The 21921-nt window shown below is 40.6% G+C and overlaps 1 protein-coding gene across 1 annotated transcript in view; it reads left to right on the top strand.

Annotated features, from left to right (window-relative positions):
* Positions 1-21921, top strand: part of caln2 (calneuron 2) — a 35116-nt gene that overhangs the window by 8327 nt on the left and 4868 nt on the right. Inside the window, exons 3-4 of the mRNA XM_005946785.3 lie at positions 3124-3267; positions 5244-5356. Coding sequence (XP_005946847.1) covers positions 3124-3267; positions 5244-5356 — 257 coding nt within the window. The remainder of the gene's footprint in view (positions 1-3123; positions 3268-5243; positions 5357-21921) is intronic.

Here is a 21921-nt window from a genome sequence, read left to right as displayed (position 1 = left end):
GTGTAGAGCTTTTATATAAATTGAATCTGGACTCTTAGGTTCCAGACATCCTGATGTGGTCTTATCTAGTGCCTGTCAGCTACAGCTTCGTTGTAAGCAATGGGACTGTTTGATGTGGACCAAATATCAGTGGTATATGCTGCCAGCATTTGAAAACTCCTAATCCCACTTCAGAGAGATGCTGAAGGTTCTTCTAGGATCATCTGTTACTGCAGATAGAAAGCTAGTTAATCACCCCTGTGTAGATCCCTCCTGTCATTTCTCTAGTTTTAAGGCATTTCATCAATCACATCAAGAACATGTATAGTCCTGGGGGTTGACCACATAATACCGAGTCATGCACAGGCAGGTTTGGAGCCTAACACACGAACACACACAGGCATTTCACAGTAATATATCAGGGACTAGCTCATTTGTACCCTGTTGAAAATCTACTCTTCACTGTTGAGCTGCATACAAATACATTTCACTTTGTTTTGGGAGGCCGCACATTCACCCGCATTCCCAATCCCTCGCCTCTGTTTCTCACTTTATTTTGTTGGGGGAGGCAGTGGCATGGTGCTTGAGTCTAGTTATCAGCCGTAGGGGATATTTACAGGCTTAGGCGGGGGCTGTGACTGAACTTCAGCTCTCACGCAACTGACAGTGAAAAGACAGGCATAGGAGACAGATCTGAGGCTGACTTAATACACAAAGGAAGGAAGGAGCTGCATGTCAGGATAAGAATATTAATGACACGAGGCCTGAGAGAGACACAGAGAGATGAACTTCATGTAAAATTCATTGTTTAAGGTTTGAAAAAGGGATTAGTCTTTGGGAAATTGTGCTTTTGGTTGTGTTCCTTCTGTAAAGATTTGCAGAACGCTAGGTGAAATGGCACCCGCTCCGACCCCTGAAGCAAAAAATGATCCGCAACGCACTGAATGCTTGCTCGCTAAAAGATATTAGATAAAGTCCTGCAAAGCTTGTCCCACCTCTGTCGTCTTTATAGCGTCGTTGAGTTCGACCCCTAACTCCAAATCAGAGCTCCCTCCTCTTCTCAGACAGCGCTAACTGATTGACAGGTAATTAGCCCCGAGATTGACCAATGTATTTTGTAAGACGGTCCTCGGAGGTTTGAGTAATTCTGCTGCATGAAAAGATAGATGCCTTGCAAGCCGTGTGTTTACTTACAATTTGAAGATAGAAGTAAGCCTTTTATGTGGGAGGAGAGAGTCGGAAATGCTCTTGGCAGTTCTTGTGGTGATTGTGCTGCGTGGAGGGATTGGGACAGTTCCCTCGGGGTTTGTAAAATACACTGAGTACACAAAGATGTAAAAGAGCAAGAACAGGGAGAGAGGGACGAAGGAAGCGAGGGCGGGAGATCACTCTCACCTTGATTTGTCTGTGGCACTTCCAGTTAATGGGGAAGCCTGTTATCAACACCAGGGAAGCACCTTTCAGCACCAGCTACAAACCTGCTAAATCCTGTTAATGATTAATTTCTTTCCCATGGATTAGTCCATCTCCCTGACACCATCTGATGACTCACTGTTGCATTTTTAGTTTTTCATTTTATGAGGCTGGAGACGGTATGAACATTGTTGTTAAATCGAACCAGAGAGCGGGTTGTTTGCAATCCGATTGTTCAGTCTGACGTCACTAGCCGTGTCTGGGTCTAAACTCTGCTGCAGGTCCATATATCAAACGATCACTATGGCATTACTGAGAGTTGAAAAACTGTCTAAAGTCTTTCATCTTTAATAAAATGATCAGCGTTCTGCTCTACCAGGTGTAACAATTGAGTTTAACATCCAGGCATCCATGAAGACGGAATTTATGACATTTAACGGAGAGAGAAGTTAGCAGGAAGTCATCACTGAACAACCGGATTGCCCTCATATTTAAAACATTAAAATGTATTTTAGTTTCCCTGACAACATTTCAAATAAGTCACATGACTTTGACCTGCGATTAAAATGATTAGCATTGATTTTGGCACAGAAATTGTTGGGTTAAATTACACACACACACACACACACACACACACACACACACACACACACACACATATATATATATATACATTTTTTTTTTCGTTTGGACTTTGTTTTTGTCTCTATAAACTCTCAATGATCTTCTGTCCTGCCGCTTCATGTCCATCAGTTAGCAGCTAATTTGTCTGTCTGCTGTTTGGAGCTGAGCAGGTTGTGCACAAAGAGGTCAAGGAAGCCTTTTAGCTCATTCATCCAAATGACCAGTGAGCCCATACAGAACCTTCCTTATATCTTTATCCATTCATTCATTTGTCTGGAGTTCACAAGAATTACTGCTCCTTCTGCAGCATTGCCCAGAATTTAATCACACTTAAACACAATGATCACCCATATTATGCTCAAGGTCAAGGTCATATTTGTTGTTTTACGGCCAATAACCTGTGAGATGTGGTAGATTGTGAGGTGGGAAGCTACGATGCAGAAAACAGCTGCATCATGCAGCAGCATGTGAGACTGAATGCAAACAGTCACGCTTAAGGCTGGAAATTCAAAAATGTGAGCAGAAACTCTATAGAGCTGAGAGGAACTGACTGTCACTCGTTGTGACCCATTTAACGTACAAGTAGGCATTTGATCGATTGCTGATGTGAAAAATATTGATGTTTGCCACTTTTTTATGGTTCATGGTAATCTTGTTTAATGAACAATCCGTGCAGTTCAGCTGCTAGACATTTAATCGACACCATGCTGCTTTGTTCCCAGAGACAGAAACAATTACTATTAACGCAATTGCATTTTGCGTATCAATCAAAGTAACTTAAATATGAATGAATTAATGTAAATGAATAAAACAAAACATAATTTAATATAAACACAAGAAAGAGGTTTGGGAAATGCCAATAAAGAGATTTCACTGGCTGTTTCAGTTTCCAGCTTATAACATAAATTAAGAAGTTTGCAACTTTATTCCCAACTAACCAGAAACCAACACAGTGACCTCAACAAGATAAATATTTACAGAGAGTTTTATCTATGATAAGTGTGTAGGTTTAACTTTTAAAACATGTGTCTTATCTCCTCAAACAAGATAAAGAAGCTGAGAGACTGACAGTGATGCACAGCGATGTGTTGTATGTTTGCTGCGCAGAGATCCGTGAGGCATTCCGTGTTCTGGATCGTGATGGGAATGGTTTCATCTCCAAACAGGAGCTGGGCATGGCCATGCGTTCCCTGGGTTACATGCCCAGTGAAGTGGAGTTAGCCATCATCATGCAGAGACTGGACATGGATGGTAAGATGCTACATAAGGACACACTCTTGGGTGCATGCATGGAGCAGCAAACCATGCATTTTCACATATCGTTAGCTTCATAGCATAAGTGCCTAAGTCATTTTTTTGTGTTTTGTGTTTCAGACGGACAGGATGATGCAGCAGTGGTAGGGGAGTAAAGTTAGGCAAAAATCTCAATTTGACCAAAAAATGACTTAGGCACTTATGCTATGAAGCTAACGATATGCAAAACACATGTTTATATTGGAATAAAAAATGTTGTAATGTTATCCTTTTAGAGAGAAGCTTATCATTATCTTTAAATGTGTTGCATTCTGAATGAAGTGTAAATGACTTAAGAAATGCAGTCTTGCAGAAATTAATTCCTCTTTCACTTGCTTGAGGCTAAAAAGGGGTTTTAGTTTTAGTTACAGTGTCCTTCAAACTTTGAAGTGCCTAAATGGCAGCAGGTGGTCACTTATCTAAAATTAATTCACCTGGAGACAACAGAGAGAGAACCTGCCTCCTCCTTAAACTCCTGCTTTGCTTGTAAATTTTCAGAGGGCCGCAATTTCTCATCAGCAGTCCCTGAATCACAAACCAGCTAGTCAGTCTTTCAGCCGGTTCTTATCAGCCTGCTCTTGTTTTCACGGCTCACTGTAAATATCAAAGGTCAAAGCTAGAAGCTTTTTGCATCCATGAGCAGCTTGAGAGCAGCGCTGCCATTTGTTCTGCTGAGAGACAGTATCTCTTTTAAAATCCTTTACCCCTGACTGCTATCATCCCCATGTCACCGCTCATAAAGCACTGAAAGGCAAAATTATTTTAAGAATGAGAAATTTTATAAGGTGTCAGAAAACCTGCGCAGTTCTTCGGATGTATTTTATATGTATAATTAAATCAGTTCTTAAGCATTCTTGATCCTCTGATATCCGGCATTATCCTTTTCCCTCAGCTTTAGGCAAATAGTCTTAAAAAAATAAGATTATTCTATATTATGTTAATTCAAATTTCTTTTGAGAAGCTGTAGTCAGGCTTTGGAACCAAGCTGATGCTCTTTCATGTGCGCAGTATCCTATAATACAAGATAATGGTTTATTTTATGGGTCTGTAATCTCCTAGTCATTTTTGAAAAATAATTTAAAAGTGATAATAAGACATTTACTGCAAAAAATGCATAATTTTGTAATAAGTATAGGAAGATATATTTTCTTCAGAAGAATGTCTTCATATACCAAAAACTTAATTTTGTATTCAACATACTGAATTGTTGGTGTGTTTATAGAACATTTTCAGGCTCTCTGTGAGTATTGTTTGAATCATTTTTTCTATTATATCTTCCAAATTACAAATAATTTTCAGGAAGGAATAAAAAAAATAATTGGCACACACAACGGTGTTCTCACACATTACCGCACCTTGTCCAGACTACTAATGCGTCTAATATGCTCCTTACGATAACACGTAATAATCCGAACATTAGATAACAATTTTAACTGGTCATAAAATCAATATTGGCAATATACAGTGTAATAAGTCTGGGTGTTTTATGGTGTTTACAATGTGCTGCCATAGTGCGTGTATTTATTCCACGGGGCGCTGCCTGTTGACTGTTATCTATAACAACATACGGCTGCAGAATACATAATGCAAGCACACGCAAAGTTGTCTCTTTTGAATTTAAATCTGCCAAATGATCCCTGAATTGTCACAAAAATCAGTCCCACAGACACACACAGGCACACACTCGTGCAGGTCCACGCATTGTATCCGAAAGGTGAATTAAGGCCGATGCTGCACGAGTGCTCGTCATGGATGAAAGCACACACCCATCTGTTGATCTGTCTCCTTTGTTTCTGGAAAGAAATGAACTTTGTCATAAAATGCATTATTTAACTCTGCTTTGCCATCCTTCCTGTCTCAGTATCTGATTGTTTTTTTGTGCTGGTCTGTCTCCTTGCTCCTCTTTTTCTGTGTGTGTGTTTGTCTACCTGCAGGGGACGGCCAGGTGGATTTTGAGGAGTTCATGACGATACTGGGGCCCAAGCTGCTGTCATCTGACAACAGAGAAGGATTTCTAGGCAACACCATTGACAACATCTTCTGGCAGGTGAGAGACAAAGCTTCCTCCTCCCAGCTGGTCAACAGTCTGTTGCTCATCACTCACTCTCCTCATCATTTATCAGTTCAATCCCTTATGCTTCCTCTTACTTCTTCCGCCTCACCTCTGACTATGTATTTTAACAGTCAGAACAAGTCTTACATCTTTGAGAACAGCCCTAGTTTCTCCAAGAACTCTGCAGGCACGCATAAAACATACACACATACACAAAATACACTCTCAGCCCCCCTACCTGCCTTTGCTGTTCCCTTGCATAGCTTTTTCCCCCCCTTTTTGGATCTGAGTCTTAAAGGAAAAGAGACCTGCTGAGAATTAAGTGTGTTTCTTTATGTACGTTTTTTGGAGATTTTTGGGCATACATGTGTTTACCATCTAATGTGTTGCAGAGAGCATTATCATAATGAGGAGTTTGGGGATGCACTGTTCAAATTAGGCACCACAGTAAATAAAGCTCATTTGCATGTGCTTACTTTGTTTTTGAAAATTGTTGTAGACAGAAATTAGCTTCTCTCCGAGTCTTTTTTCTGTGCCTCGTAGGTAAGACATGCAACAATAATGAAAAGTGCAAAGTTTTGAGTTTGTGTACGTGCGCTTTTGATGTGTAGGGAGGAGGCTGAGTGCGAGGACGGTTGGATGAGCACAGCGACAGTGCTCAGGAAGCTGTTCAGTGCTTTCCTTGAGTCAAATGAGAGGAGAAACAGGGTGACTCATTGAAATGAAGAAGTGTGTGTGTGTGTGTGTGTGTGTGTGTGCCTTTCAGGTTACAAACACACACAGGGCCACATTTGCATTCTTCATCCTAGGTTTCAATGTTCAGTTACTTTAGACAATATAACTGGTGAAACAATGAGCCATTCACGCGCATTCACAAAACAAAGAAAATTCTTGCAAAAAACAACAACCAAAAAAAAAGGCAATTTTTAAAACGAGGAATGCTGTGTGAAACTGAACACCTTTTATAAATGAGACACGCTGAATCTCTGACAAATAGATGGAGCAAGACAGACAGTGTGCAAGCCAGAGAGGCTGAAAGAGATGACAGAATAGAGAGAAGAGCTGGACAATAAGCGGGGATGGGGAGTTTGTGGGGGTGGTGTGGGGGGATGCCCCACATAAAGATATCGGAGTACAAAGGAAAAGCACACAAGAAAAAAAAAAGGGGGGGGGGGGTGACAGACGGAGTAAGAGAAACTGTGAAGGTCGCAGACAGTGTGCATCTCAAGGGTGATTTGAAATGTTCACCTCACAAAAACAGGAAGAAGAGATGGGGGAAATGACAGTAGAGTCAAGAAGCACAAGGGAGAGAATGGAGCAAAACAATGTAGGAAAAGCGAAAGGGGGGGATTTTGTGTGTGTGTTTGTGAGCCTGTTTATTTTCCACAGACCTCAGTGGGAGACGGGAAAAGAGGCAGAGCCATCATGTTGAGAGAGATGGAAGAGGTCCGCCATGATGGATACATTGTGATGGGCCATAATGACTCAGTTCAGTATGTTCGAATAATATCTGCGCTCTGAGAGATGCATGATAGTTTCACTGGGGAGAGTGGAACTGCCGTGCGTACCTGTTTATTGACTTCTGCGCAGTCGTGTGATTCTGCGTTCTTTTTGTTTGGTGTACCTCTGAAAAAACTCCTCTGGTTCACTGTTGATTTTCCACTGTAGCGTGGTGTGAGTGCAATCTCACTGAGCTTTAGATATCTGCTTTGAAAAACTCCCGAATCAAGTTACCGCATTCGCTCTGACAGCCAGTAAATTAGATTTGAGAAAGCTAGCACCCACTCTTCCATTGCAAATTAAGCTGCAGCACCTAAAGACAGTCACTTACGAACAACAGTTTTTAAACCAATATCTTAACAGTGTTTATAGCTTATGAGAAATATGTTTATGCTGAGCGAGTGGGAAGGAGGTCTGTGGGATCGCCATCGTGTTATGATTGTGGCCAGCCTTTCATTACATTTATTTGGCAGGCATGTTTTGTCCTAATGGGCTTCCACATTTTTCCAAAACATGCCAGGAGCATTTCCTGGATTCATGTTCACAGGCACAACATGCAGACAGGAGGAATCGGGCATTGAACCAACCCAACATTTAAAGGCCAGCCTACTCAACCACCTAAGCTACTCCTGCCACCAAAGCATGTTTAACCTCATTTGCAGAAACCATGTATAGTGTGATGTTACAGTGATGAGAGGACCCAAACACTGGCCACCAGAGTAGAAAGCCCAAACCTGTAATGAGGCATGCAAGGTTTATGAGCCAGTGGGGCAACCAGAGTAGGCAGGGAGCAGGGAAAAGAGACAAAAATATCACAGATATAGTTTATAAAAAGAAGATTAAGTAGGAAAGAAAAGGTAATCGAGAGCACAGAAAGGATTAGATTATTCATTAGAGGTAAAGGGTTAAATGAAACAAAATGATTTTTTAAGTGACTTATTTTAAAACATCATGTTTTATTAAAAATAAAAAAACAACATCTCAAATTGTGTATTGCTATACTTCTTGCTATACATGTAGTTGTAACTTCACTATGAATTATAGCTGATGAGCCCAACAGCTTTCAGAAAGCAGCATCGTATGTCATCAAAATCTGTCAGCAGATTCTTTCCAGGCATTGCAGGTAAAATGTGCTGTAGCCTTGTTTTTGTTTTCACTGTGGAAAAAGTATATGTGCAAATGTTTGCAACAATTGTCAAATTGTTGTGTTTGGTACTGAAGTCAAATGTTGCTGTTGTTGTTTTTGGTAGGTACATTCAAGTTGTACAAAAATAATTAGGTAGTGTGTATCGCAGCTGACATACAGAATAATATGTGTAATAATAAGTGTTACTTAACACTCCTGCAAATCTTCAAGAGACTGAACTTGGTTCTACTTTGCTGTAATAAAATCTACACTTCAGCAGGGCAAACTTCAGAGCTGTGTAGATATCCGTAAGTTGTGTTTGTAGTAGAGATGGCACGATACCACTTTTTTATGTCCGATACCAATATCATAAATTTGGATATCTGCCGATACCGATATGAATCCGATATAGTGTTTTTTAATCAATAAAACTGTTTTTTTTATCTTGCTGCATTTTGTATAAGTTCATACTCAACTTTATTTATTTATTTATTTGTTTGTTTTTCTTCTTTCTTTCTTTTTTTTTTTCCAGGAAGTAATGTTTGACACAGCAGTCCTGCCTTTCAGATGATCAAAGTCATACTCAAGTTTAAAAAACAACAAGACTAAAGGTATTCTGTTATACCTGTATGCAAAAAAAAAATTTCATAGTTCAGCAATACTGATCAATCTAATAAACTTAAACCTGCTCCATCCTCCCTATTCTGGTATTTTAAAGAGTACTTAGCGTAAATATTAAGCAACCTAACTAATCCGGTCGTTAAGTGATGACATGACGAATCCTACTTCCGGACCTAAAGTAGTCTGTGTTTAATATGGCTTTTGTGTTGTTAACATGTTTAATGTTTTGTATTTTCTTCTATTTGATCTCAAAAAGCTCCTAAAACAGTCAGTGATCCCTGTTGACCTCACTCGGCTTTTATTACCGCTAATTATTTATTTAAGCTCAGTTTTTAAAACCCTAGGATGTAACTACAGCCCAGCCCATGCAGCAGTATATGAATGACTAACCTCGTATTGTGGATGGATTATCTCAGTTGTTCTCCTGGCTGAAGTTTGGTCCTTTTACAGCATCCTGCCATGCGATTACATTTGTTCCTGACCACCCAGAACACTCACGTTAACTTTTATCGAGTGGGAAAAAAGTTAGCTTGCTATGCTAACATAGCTGTGTCACTAGCGGTCACGTAGCACATCATTATATACCAGCTAGCCAAACTTCAGTAACCTTACAAACGTCACTGCTGTTTAGTTTTCCGTCTTCATTTATGTTGGAAGTGATAGCAGAGCTGTACGTTTTAATTTGTTTCCAAAACCCCGCAGTCAGGACATGCTATATTGTATTTAGATAGAAGCTAGCGAGCTAACTTCCTGCTAACTTCTAACTCCGTTAAATGTCATAAATTCCGTTTTCATGGATGCCTGGATGTTAAACTCAATTGTTACACCTGGTAGAGCAGAACGCTGATCATTTTATTAAAGATGAAAGACTTTAGACAGTTTTTCAACTCTCAGTAATGCCATAGTGATCGTTTGATATATGGACCTGCAGCGGAGTTTAGGCCCAGACACGGCACGTCAGACTTAACGACCGGATAGGGTTCCAACTCCCAGCAACAAAAAAGCAAAAACAAAATAGGGAACTACCCCTCACGCTGCACCTCATGATGCTTAATCGACGTAATCAATCTTAATTTGATGCAGTGTGAAAAGAAAATGCACAGAAATCAATCATTTTTCAAGAAATATTAAATAGATTCAACATCTTTCTTTAACAGAATTGCAGACTGCACAGATAGTACCTTCCCAAAGGAAAAGCTTACTGGGGTATATATTAGACTTAATAGTTACTATATACAGTAATGGACTTCTATTCATTTTACATCAAATTAAAACTTTGGGTGTCAGATAATTATTTAATAAAAGCTTGACATTTTAAATGAGAATAAGAAAGAAAAGTATGTCTTTGTGCCCCCTTTTCCCTGTTCATGCCCTATCGGCCCCCCTGGCTAAACTTTGCTAGATCCGCCCCTGCACAGTTACCAGCCGTCAGCTACATAGAAAAGGATCCTGGTGTACAAACTAATATTAAATAAATCCTAACAACAGCTTATCAAGCTTAAACGTGCTGCTGTTGTTCAGTTGCTGGTTTCCTCTTTCTGGTGTGAAGTGGGCCAAAAACAAACAAGAGAGACGGACTCCTGACAGAAAAGCCGATCAGCTGATCATTGATCAGTTTCATGACTGAAGTAGCAGCAGGAGAGGGAGGGAGAGAGAAGAGGCAGTCGCTCCATATATCGGTTGTTAAGCTTAAGGCGGGAAAGGTTTATAAACATTCAGAGACGAACTTACACACTTGCTTTACTTCTCTCTGGGATAACTTCCTCGGAGATGAAATGCCGGATGGCCGCTCTATCACGTGATGCACACTGCTCCGATGTGCTACGGTTATGAGCCGAGTTACGCCATGTTGCAAGTTTTGTGAGGTTTTTTGATATTTAATGGATCAGATTACATTTTTTATTTCCCTCCGATATCCGATCCAGTAATTGACGTCAGTATCGGACCAATACCGATACGTAATATCGGATCGGTACATCTCTAGTTTGGAGTATGTGAGTATCTAGCTAGCTCTACAGAAGAGGAGCAAGTATAAAGGGAGCAACATTTTTTAAGTGGCAGGCAATTTCAAATGCAACATTTCAAATGCAGCTCAAGAAATATCAGCAAATATACAGACTGTTTGTGCGCAGTTTGTCACTCACCGTGTCTGTAGCTACTCTGTTTCCCAGCCAGAGAAAAAAGTTCTCTCAGAGATGGAGAAAGATGTAAGAAAGACAGGGCAGGACAGGAAGAAGAGAGGTTAGATATAAAGGTAATGTAGTGAAGTAGATTTTTACGTGATGTCCGCAAATGCAGCACTAACATCCACACCTTCCCAGCTGCTAATTAGAGGCCCTATAAGAAACAGCTGCGCTTCACTACCACGCGGAGGTATTTGGCAGTCTTTTCCCATCCAAGGTAGCGGAGACCGTTAGGCAGCTAAGCACTGCAGGTCTGCTCATGAAAGCTGTTCATTTTAGTATTGCCCTTTAGAAAGTGGATTGTGCCATACTGCTGCGGTCTTGTTCGGTTTTATTCTGTCTTGTTGTGGCCTGTTATCTTACAAACGTTTATGGACTGGCCTCGACTGAGTCCTGGTTTTATGGTCTTTTACTCAGAATTATTTTCTGTATTTTAAATCTTGCTTTTATAAAGTACTGTAACTTAGGGTGTATTTGTTTTATCTTTTACTAATTTGTTTAAGGTTTTATGCTGTGTCTTTAGTGGCGGTGTGGTCGCTTGTTGAGGGGCTAGGCACGATGTGGAATCCCCTCCCCGATGCATAAGAGTGTACACACCGAGCATAGGTAGATTGCACCATTTAGATTTCAGTGTGAGTGACAGTGAGGTTTGCAGTGGAACTACACGGGTGAGTAATTGGTGGCACCCTGGAGCACTCCTCTCTGTAGGTTCGATTCAGGAGGCACCTAAATAGTCACCCATCTACAATGTAGGCAGAAAATATAACTATTTCCCTGCTTGTGTCTTACATAAGAGATTCCAGCTAAGTACATTCAATAGATTTAGATTGGCAAGACATTTCATTCTCATGTGCTGGTATTATTTTGTTTGTTTGTTTTTGTTTTAAACACAAGTGTCTGTGCTTCTACTTCAGTAAAGAAAGTGTGTACTTTAGCCACCTCTGGAGTCAGTGCCATTTAAAATACAAGAGATGAATTTTTACAGGGACTGCACTCAGAGGTTTAATTCATTCAAGTCATGTAATGTGTCAAAGAGATGATTAATCTGTGTCAAATATTCATTAAAAATATTAACTGATATTTAAGTCAGGGTTCTAAATTTCTATCATCAACTTGTTAAGTTTTCATCTTTTTTAAGCGTAGCCAGCTGTGAGTTATTTTATCAATGAAAACTGAAACCAAAAGGAAAGACTGTCTGCATCTACAGCTGTTAAAAACACACCGCAGTGTTCATTCTAATAAGCAAAGATTAGTGCGTTTTAAAAATGTTGTGTCCCTGCTTCCCCATATTTTAAAGTGCAGTGAGATTAAGTGGATTACTTTAACACGTGTTTGAAAAGTGACCAGTATGGTGCCTAGTGAGTTTCAGCAACTTTCAATTGAGAATTTTCTTATTTTCAGTTTTATTCCCTCACATACATCTGCAATTGATTTCTGTTCCCGTGGCTCTTGTTTATCTATTATTCATTTCTGGTTGACTGTAGCTTCTGCCTTTTTTAAGTCAATTTTGCACTGCCACATGCAGTCAAAAAAACCAAAAACTTTACTTGAACTTGAAGATGATGCCTAACTGTGACAGCACTGCTGCAAGACAGAAGAACTAGGTGGTGAGGGGGAAGTGTACAGAATAAAAGAAACATTGCTTTCGGGATGTCGCTCTGGGTGACTTTTTAGAGAAAGGGTCAGAAGACGAAGCAGGTGGACGAATGACGAAACAAGCCTGTGTTGTTCGAGGGCAGGAGGATTAGTAAGGAAGGACGGCGTGTAAGCACCTGTTCCTCTGATTGATGTGTCCTGGCTCCTTCGATATGTCACCGGTCACTGCTCGCGGTCCCCTGCTGCTTCTCTGTCAACCATTCACTCACATACAAACACACATTTCTATATAGAGAGACACACAAATGACATATTTGAGCTCAGTCAATGAAAGACAAAATGCTCTGACAGGAAAACTCTTGGTCTTCATTGTGTGTGTGTGTGTGTGTTTGGGGAGGGGGGATGTCAGTGTCCTTCAGAGACCTGGCAGGAGGAGAAATCACTCTGCTGCTTAGTAACGAGTACCACTGTGGATTTCACCCACTCGATAGACAGTCAGGAACATTGTACATTCTCCATGCTCCTGCCTCACCTGTCATGTCGTCTGTCCTGCGGCTGCAGTCCGAAGAGGTTTTCCTCCATTTCCTTGTATCTATTCAATTTAGAGACAGCTATGGCAAGAAAGATAGCAGAAGTCAGTCAGCTCATGCCCTCCAACTGCTGCTACCAAACCCTATTTATTTGCCCTGGAGCACCAGACAAGGCAGCATTATTCAGTTAAAAGTCTAAACAGGTTTTTTTATGCTAATTGCAAATTTAACAGAAGTCAAGACTATTTATTTTCATAGACCAATATCACAAATTTGCCTGAGGGTACTTTACATTGCAGTCAGCTCCCTCTGTGAGTTTCATTGAAGTAAGAAAAAAAATTCCCAACATGGAAAGAAATGAGAGAAAAATCAAGAAAAGCATGTGAAGATGGATCCCTGTTCCACTGCCAGCTTTTTGGGTGGTAGAGTGACAGTTTTATTTAAGCCAGGAATTATGATTTGTTGTTGCAGTTTGTTTTTCAGCTCTGGCTAAGATGATTACAACTCATACCCCTGCACTGAATCTTGTTTGTTGTGTCTTACAGCCCCTCTATCTTTACCCACTCCTGTCACTTTTGTCCTTTTGAAAATAAAAGTTGCTTTAGTTTCATGTTTGCCAAATTGTGAATAATCTCCTATGGGTTGTTTTACCTTAGCTAACCAAATAAAAGCATCTGCATGTGTGGGTGTTGAATTGTGTGTGTGTGTGTGTGTGTGTGTGTGTGTGTGTGTGTGTGTGTGTGTGTGTGAGCGAGAGAGAGAGAGGGAGAAGAGGATGAGATAGAAACCCAGAGAGGGTGTCTGTCTGTGCAGTTTTGTGTCTGCAGTTATTTACTGCAGTGTCTCAAGTTTGCTTTCATTTGTGTGGGTTTGTGTGCGAGTATGCATCCAAATGCATGTTTCCATAATTAAAGCGTAAATCCCCAGGAAAGGCAAGACGAACAGTTAGATTGGAATCAATACACATTTGCAGAGCACAGAGAAGTGGACGTGCAAAATACATAAAGACCTGACACAAGTCCTTGTTATCATGTGTATCCATGCCTGTTCAAGGACGTTTCTATTAATGGGTCAATATATCAGTTATGATTCACTTTTTTCTTTTCTTGCAGTCTTGAGATCTGTTATAAATCAGTTATTCCCCAAATTAGCTAATAATTTGGGGATTTTTATGTGTAAGATTTTTTTTTTCTTTATGATACCAAAAGGAATTCATTTTATGACACAGAATTTTGTTCCTTCTCAAAACAATTTTCAAATGTGCAGTGTAATCAAAGCACTAGCATTTAGGAACCTAGATAAAATACAAAACATGAGCACAACGCTTAAATGCACAAAATAGAAACAGAAGCTTAAACAATCTTCATATTTGCAAATCATCTGAGATGCTCTTGCCCCTCCTCTATCCACTGCTGGCATCGATCCTGATTTTGGGCCCAGTAATTTTGTGATGCCATGCTGGTGCCGGCTTTTTGGCACCGTCTTTAGTCAGTGGAAATGTGTGGAACTGGTTTTAGATTGGACACTGGGAATGCATCCGTGGAAAAGAGAAGACTGACATCAGCGGCTTCAGTAGTGGCCATGGCGGGGAAAGAAACTACAAAAATCAAACTTCTTCTTCCTGTTATGTTTAGTTCTCAAATCCGTTCTCGAACCACTACTGAGCATCATGATGTTAAGGGAGAAAAAACTTCCAAAGAGAAATGCTGAAGAACATGACACACGATACAAAGGCAATTAGGCAGAGGAGAGGCTACTAAACGCATAAATGAAGGACAATTAGACACAGGTGACAGACAGCAGGGCAGGACAGGCAATGAAAGGAAGTGTAAGTATGACAAAATACAACAGGACACAGAAAAAAATAATAACAAAGACAAAGAATGATCTCAGAGTCAGGACAAGACTCACTAATTCATCTTGAAGATGATGCTATAAATCAATTATTTTCTGACACAGAGTTTAAAAAAAAAGATTAATACTACTCTCATACAGTATCTGTCCAAATATGCTGTCACAGCTGTATTCACTAATGTCTGGAAATGGGAAAACCTTTATTCTGACTCTGTAATTTGTGAGCTATACAAGCCTATATTTGGCAAAGGACTGTTCCCCCTTTGTTCCATATCACTGTGCGAACTATGTACTGGCTTTAGCATCATATTTAATGGACAGAGACGAGACTGCACATTGAAATTCCAGAAAGAAAGCAAATCAGTTTGTTTGTTTTTTCCCCAAAATGTGAAACTTGTCGATTAAACAAGAAATGGGCCTCAACTTCAAGCCTGACCAGGCAGGTGATGTAAGGATTAAGCAAAAATTTGTAAGTCCCAAAGACATGTTTAGGTTTCACACAAGGTCATTGATAGGTTTGTAGCGTAAACCTATTCGCTGGAACGTTCAAGACAATTCTACTACACAGCAAAAGCAAGACACGAGTAAGCAAAGTTCTTTATGTTTCTCGTGCACAGGAGAGAACTGGACAAACGCCGTTCCTTCGCTTGACCCCAGTTGCTCTCGTCCGCTCCCCCGTAACACTGCTCTTTTATTGAGGTTACATGAATATACATAGGTTCATTAACATACGACATCTACATACACACAAAGAGTACCTTGCATGTGCGTTGTGTAAGTATAAACCTGCTGGTCTGGAAGTCCAGCGGTTCATCTAAACAAAAGACACTTAGAGACTTAGAGTAAAACAGATATGGATGTGTTTGCTATACGATATACCAGCAAGAAAAGATACAACCTTGCTCATGATCCCAGGAGGTGTGTGATCTATGCCAGAACACTCTGGAGAGGAGTGAACGCACCCCCCTCTTCATGCTACACAGAGTTGTTACAGACTTCCTAGGATGAGACATTCTTTCAATCTACAAATGATTATATACTTCTAAGCATATATGAGTAGATATTTCTAAGCATAAATGACAATCAACAATACAAATCTAACATTTCCGCCCTTTTGACATTTATGCTAGAAAAGTTCCCAGTTATGATCACCTCATGTCTGACAGTGTCAATGCAAACATTTTTATACTCAGCATATGTCAATCACCCTAAATTACTGTAAACGTACACAGTTTGACAAATGTATTAGCAGTTAGCCCATTCCTCATTGATCTCATCCAATGGCAAACTGCATCCTACGAGCAAACAAATGAATTGTTAATTTAATAGTTAAAATAAGAAAGTAACATTTTCAAAAACACTCCAGCTTGGTGGTGCTCCTGTAAATCACACGTCTCTCTGCAGAGTGGTTTAAGTTCTGCAGGGCGTCATAAATGTCTCTTCCAGTTGTTTCTATCACTGTCCATAGGACAAGAGTCCAAATGTATATAGAATAAGCATTTAAACATACCAGATGGTTTTGTTGTTTGTCAACATGGGTCTCTTCAAAGCTGCAGGCCTGTCAGCACTCCTGTTTTATGGCCTCTATCAACCCCCATCACCTCACTTCAGGCCTTCGTCCTGTGGGGGATACTTATGACTCTTCTACTGTCCATTCATCTCTGCAAAAAAAACCTCTGTGGAAAGGGTGCTGGATCCAGTTGTCTTACTGCTGCTATGATCCCAGCAGTCTTCAGAGTGTCATCGTATGCATAGTACAGTGACACAGCATTAGGTGATGTTCATAGGAAACTGCTGTCATCACCACCAAAGCTTCTGGTTCCTGTGCTTTTCACAGAATCATGATGCCATCCTTGGACTCCCTCTGCACTGTGGATGGAGCGTGGCACGCTCCCCTCATCCTTCAGGTGCCCGTCTGTTGTCCACAATCTCCCCTGTAGGCCTCTGGAAAGCCCGCTTGGCACAGCTCTCCTTCCAACGCAGCTTCATGGTTATTGCTGTGGCTCCGAAATCTGATCTCATGATGGGCCCCAAACAGCTTGACCTTTGACCTCAACCACTGCCTGGGCTGTCAGCTATGCCTGGAATGGTTCTTGCTTCTCAATGGGCCTCTGAAGCTTTCTCAGGAGATTCTTTTCAGCAATACTCTGACTGCTGCACCTGTATTTCCTTTCTATGAGGAAAACCTTCTATTTGGAAAACATGTCAACCATCATCAAACCACATTCTTTAGTTCTGTGAACTTCGCTTATAGGCCATCAAAGCCTCATCTGAACATGGATGCACCACTTGCATAGGTTTAATACCCGTAAATGAATTGTTAATCCCACAAGTTACTGAAAAAATCATAGAAAACATAGTTTCATGTTAATCCTGGACCCCTCCTCTTGAAGCATGGACACTCCCATGAGTCAATTCATCAAACCTAGATTCCTGTCTTAAAGAAAAAGGTTATCTAGACCATGTCCCAGGCAACATCACGGTGTCTCCTCCTCTGGAGCAGCACCACCCCGGACCTATAAACCTGCAATAAAAGATGTTAGTGTGTTTTGCATATTAATAATATTGCATGAATAACACACCGCTGGTAGATTCACAGACACAGAAAGTGGCATTTAAAAGGTTAAATTGGTCCGGCCCAAAGCTCATGCAACCTAGGATGTTGCTGTCATCTTTCTGCTCCTGTAAAAAGAAACACACATAGATTCATCCACCCTTTGTCATGTCCAGGTGGAGGTTCAATCTTAGATACTGGTCAAGTCAGTCAAGTCTTGTCAGCTTTTACCAGTCCAGTCAGTTCCCCATTTTTATTTTCACTCATTCTTCATTCATTCATTCATCCATTCTTTCTTTGCTGATAGTGGAAACTATTGTCGCATTTCATTTCCACCCTCAGCAAAATGACGTCATTTCAAAAAGGAAAAGAAGAACTTTAGATCGGATTACCTCACTGAATCCTTTTTGGGCCGGGACTCATTTTCTAATTGTCCCAAATAAGTGACTTTCTCCTGAGCCCATTTTAATGTGGAGAAACTCACTTGCAACAATTTTCTCGACGACGTGTCGTAAGGCGCTTTTGTTCTAATCGTGCAGATCTGCTCAAACGACCAAGATTATCACACAAAACTTTCAGTGCACTGTGAAAGTATCAAAATAAAAAGGCCTTGTTAAGTCATGACACAAGCTCCTCATCTCAGGAGGGCAAATCATAACAAACCTAATTGGCAGGCTCAACTTTGCAACAAAAGAAAAATCATCAGCTAGATTAATTCCAAACCATCCATCCATCAGCCGCACAACACACAACATAACCCTAATTTTTTATTAGATATGAGTTTAATCCCCAGGTCTGTGCTTTTCACTCATGTAGGCCACAGACCCATTTTATTCAGTTTTTCTTTTTCCCTTCATCATAAAACGTGACATGTTGTCATGCACTTCACAAAAGAAGTTTGTTCTTATGTGTTCAGAGGTGTGTATCTGGGTGCAGGATTCACTCGCACATCAAAACCAGGAAACTCAGTGTTTTAGAGTCTCCACTCTAACAGACTCCAATACATCCTGTTCACTCGTGCTAGAATTCAATCACCTTTCCTTAATCTAAGAATGATCAACCAATTTGTATATCAGCAATTAACCCACCAAGTTGACAGGACAACAGAAATGCACGTTGAAAATATTATCACAAAAGAGAATTTCATTCATACTGTAAATTACTTGTGCTGCATCAATCAAACAGGAAGCATCTCCCAATTTACTATATCAACGACTAAATTTATTGTCTGTTCACTGGTTGGTCAAACCAGAATCTTTTTTCCCACAAAAGTTAAACTGTTGTCCTGCAACCTAGAGAGTTAATTGTCAGCATTGGATAAATTCAGTATTTGATAACAAGTGTCTGCTAAATTTACACTATTTTAACAGAGATAACAAGCTGATCTTTATTGCATGTTTGTGTGTTATTAGGCAGGTTTAATGCATGTCTGTGGAGCTGCATCTCCAGCAGGACCTTAAAGCTGCCTTTCCTACACACTTCTCTGGTATTATTTTATCATTTTTTTAACTAATGTGCTATGAGTCCACTGATCTTTGCATCACTTTTCATCACACTGAGTGACTTGGACAAGATGATAAACAGACTCACGTGCTCAAGATGTTGTCTAATCTTGTGTTTGTGTTTGTAAGGTTAATACATTTTCTGTTTGTGTGTGTGATTTTGTATGTTTCTTTTTGCAGTGTTTCAGACTCCTTCACAATTTTCCCACTTAAGCAGTCAATTTTCTTTTTCCCAGGTTTGCTAACCCAAATTTTGATTTCCCACATTAAACAACAGCATTCCTCTGTGTTCTCACCTACTCCTCTCACTCTGTTGTCTTCTCCCACTTCAACAGTCCAATAGCAGGCAGTTCTCTTTCAGCTTTGTCATGTGTTCCACTGTCTCTTCTTGCCATTTTACTCCAAAAGTGGCAAATGTCAAACTCCAACAGTCTCCTCAAAAGTTCTTTTCACAAGCACAGTGAATTTACAGTTTGCTGGAAACACAGTGCCATTCATCCAATCGATCAGAATAATGGGTTTGCTCTTCTTCTCTGATGCTGTTTGTCCACACTGCTGCTGCTTGCTGGGTCTCTTTGCTCAGGACTCTGCTGCTGTCTCTTTATCTGCCATGTTATTGCTCTTTGGAACTGCATTCCTTGTCTTCAGGGAGGAGTGAGAGCTCGCTTGTGAGGTTGAGGGACACATGGTGTTGTAAATAAGTTTATATAAGCCAGAAACTTGGCCTGAACGTTTCCAATGATGTTAACCTATAACTTTCTTCCAACCGCTGCATGTGGAAAATTGATTCAGGTCTGCTTTTCACCTGAAAGTGACAAACTAAGACATTTTCATTATTATCATCACTGCTTAACCAACACACATCTCTCTCTCTGTTTTTTGTGAACTCTCATTTCTTAAAAGCAGAAAATGAGATCATAGTTGTTCTTGGCTGAGAAACACAAACCCTTTTTCCTATTATTATTTTCCATCTACAATGTAAATTTTGCCTCTTTTTATTCTTTTTTTTCCCTTTACAATAGCTGGTGACCTGCAGAATCACCAATTACTTTTACACAGCGCACACACACACACACTGCGACGTCAGGCACATTCACACTCACTTTTTTCATCTGCGTAAATAAATCATATGGCTGATGATATGTGCCATGGTGATTCATAAGTATGATCACAAGTTTATTTAGTTATTTTTCAACCCAACAAAACAAATAAGCAAAAACATGATGCTGATGCTATGAACACTCTACACACATGAGTCAAGATGCAGGAAAACTGCTGCGCATCTGAAAGAAGAAGCTGAACTCACGGAAACGCTGCACACTCCAGTTATCATAGTTCTGTTTCCCTCTCTTCGATGAGTTCTCAGCCAGCTCCCGATCTGATAATGTGTAGCTTGCTCATCAGCTCAGAAGAGACCGCAACACAACCTCACACACTGGTTGCGTGCTTTGCCCCACAGTGGCAAAGACTTGCACTTTTATATTCAATTCAGCTTCTCCATCATGTAGTTTTCAGCTGCTTCATACAGGGTTCAGTATGGAAGAAATATAGTATCATCAGAATTCAAGTATTTTGTGTGCTCTATATCTCAAAAATGGCTCATATTAGGATGACAGTTTTTCTATGCACATCATTAGTTTAAATATTTACCTATTCTACTTCAGCTCATATGTCATTGTACTGAATTTGAGCAACCCTAAGCTTAATGCAGATTACTTTTAGCAAGTGGTTAAATTTATGGTCTGGAGCACAGGCTGTTGTTGATCAGGCATGAGGCGTCTCCCTGTGAGGCAGGCTTACTTGCTCGGGAACCCATGATAACAACAACAACCGTGTCACAGACCACGCCTGCTCCGCAGTCATTCACACAAACACAACAACACTCTTTTGGGACCCTAACCCAGTCACGTGACTCAAAACCCAGTGAAGGGACGCTCGGGACACAAATCCAGGGCGATTTTAAAACCGGACACGCACCGGACGCTTGGGCCCTTGGGCGATTTTACCAAAACCTCTCTTTTGGGACCCTAACCCAGTTCTGGGACCCTAACCCAGTTCTGCGGTTATAGAGTCGCTTTCTCAACTTACTCGGCGTTGCTTAGTGTGTAATACTAGCCTCGAATCCCGTCGGTCGTCACTCATCGAGGAGGAGAAAAAAAACAGACGGCTAATCCACCGGCCCGATGACAAATTCTCACGTCTCGGGACTTAACTGAATGTCGACTCCAGGACTCCGGCTCGGAGGACCAATTAATGATAGGTTTGTAGCTTAAACCTATTCGCTGGAACGTTCAAGACAATTCTACTACACAGCAAAAGCAAGACACGAGTAGGCAAAGTTCTTTATGTTTCTCGTGCACGGGTGAGAACTGGACAAACGCCGTTCCTTCGCTTGACCCCAGTTGCTCTCGTCCGCTCCCCCGTAACACTGCTCTTTTATTGAGGTTACATGAATATACATAGGTTCATTAACATATGACATCTACATACACACAAAGCATATAAGCATATATGAGTAGATATTTCTAAGCATAAATGACAATCAACAATACAAATCTAACAGTCATGCTTCTAAAATCATTTATAAGCCCTCCCTCCCCTTTTCATTCAACATCTGTGGTTTTCCCTAAAGTCATTAGTCATAAAGCACACTGGTTTTAGTATTTTAGCGTATAGTGAGCAAGTCAGTAAAGCAAGAGCAGGATTATCTTTCCCTCGTTAAAATGAGCATCTTTTCTTCACAAACGCAGCTCTTTTACTTTTTTACCACCATTGTCTGCCAGTTCTGTTTTCTCCATCTGTCTCCCACTACTTCACACATCTCCCTTTTCTTTGACCTCATCGTGCTTTCCTGTTTTCTTATCTCGGTGTCTCTCTCTTCCTTTCTCCATCAAACCCTTCTTTTCTTCGTCTTCGCCATGCCTGCCTCTCTGTGTCCATCTGCCGTGCTAAACCAAGCGACTGATTGTATTTCAGGCAGTCAGTGAGGTAAATAATCTAGGCCTGCATGCTGGGCTTGAGGGACATGTCCATGAGTATCCCTGGATTGAGCCCCTGGGTGGTTGGGGGGTAGAATAGATGTTGGACAGAGGC

This window comes from Haplochromis burtoni, unplaced genomic scaffold, assembly GCF_018398535.1.
Source record: "Haplochromis burtoni strain Fernald_Lab_line unplaced genomic scaffold, NCSU_Asbu1 Contig_493, whole genome shotgun sequence".
NCBI lineage: Eukaryota > Metazoa > Chordata > Actinopteri > Cichliformes > Cichlidae > Haplochromis > Haplochromis burtoni.
This window is presented reverse-complemented; position numbering and strand designations above follow the sequence as displayed.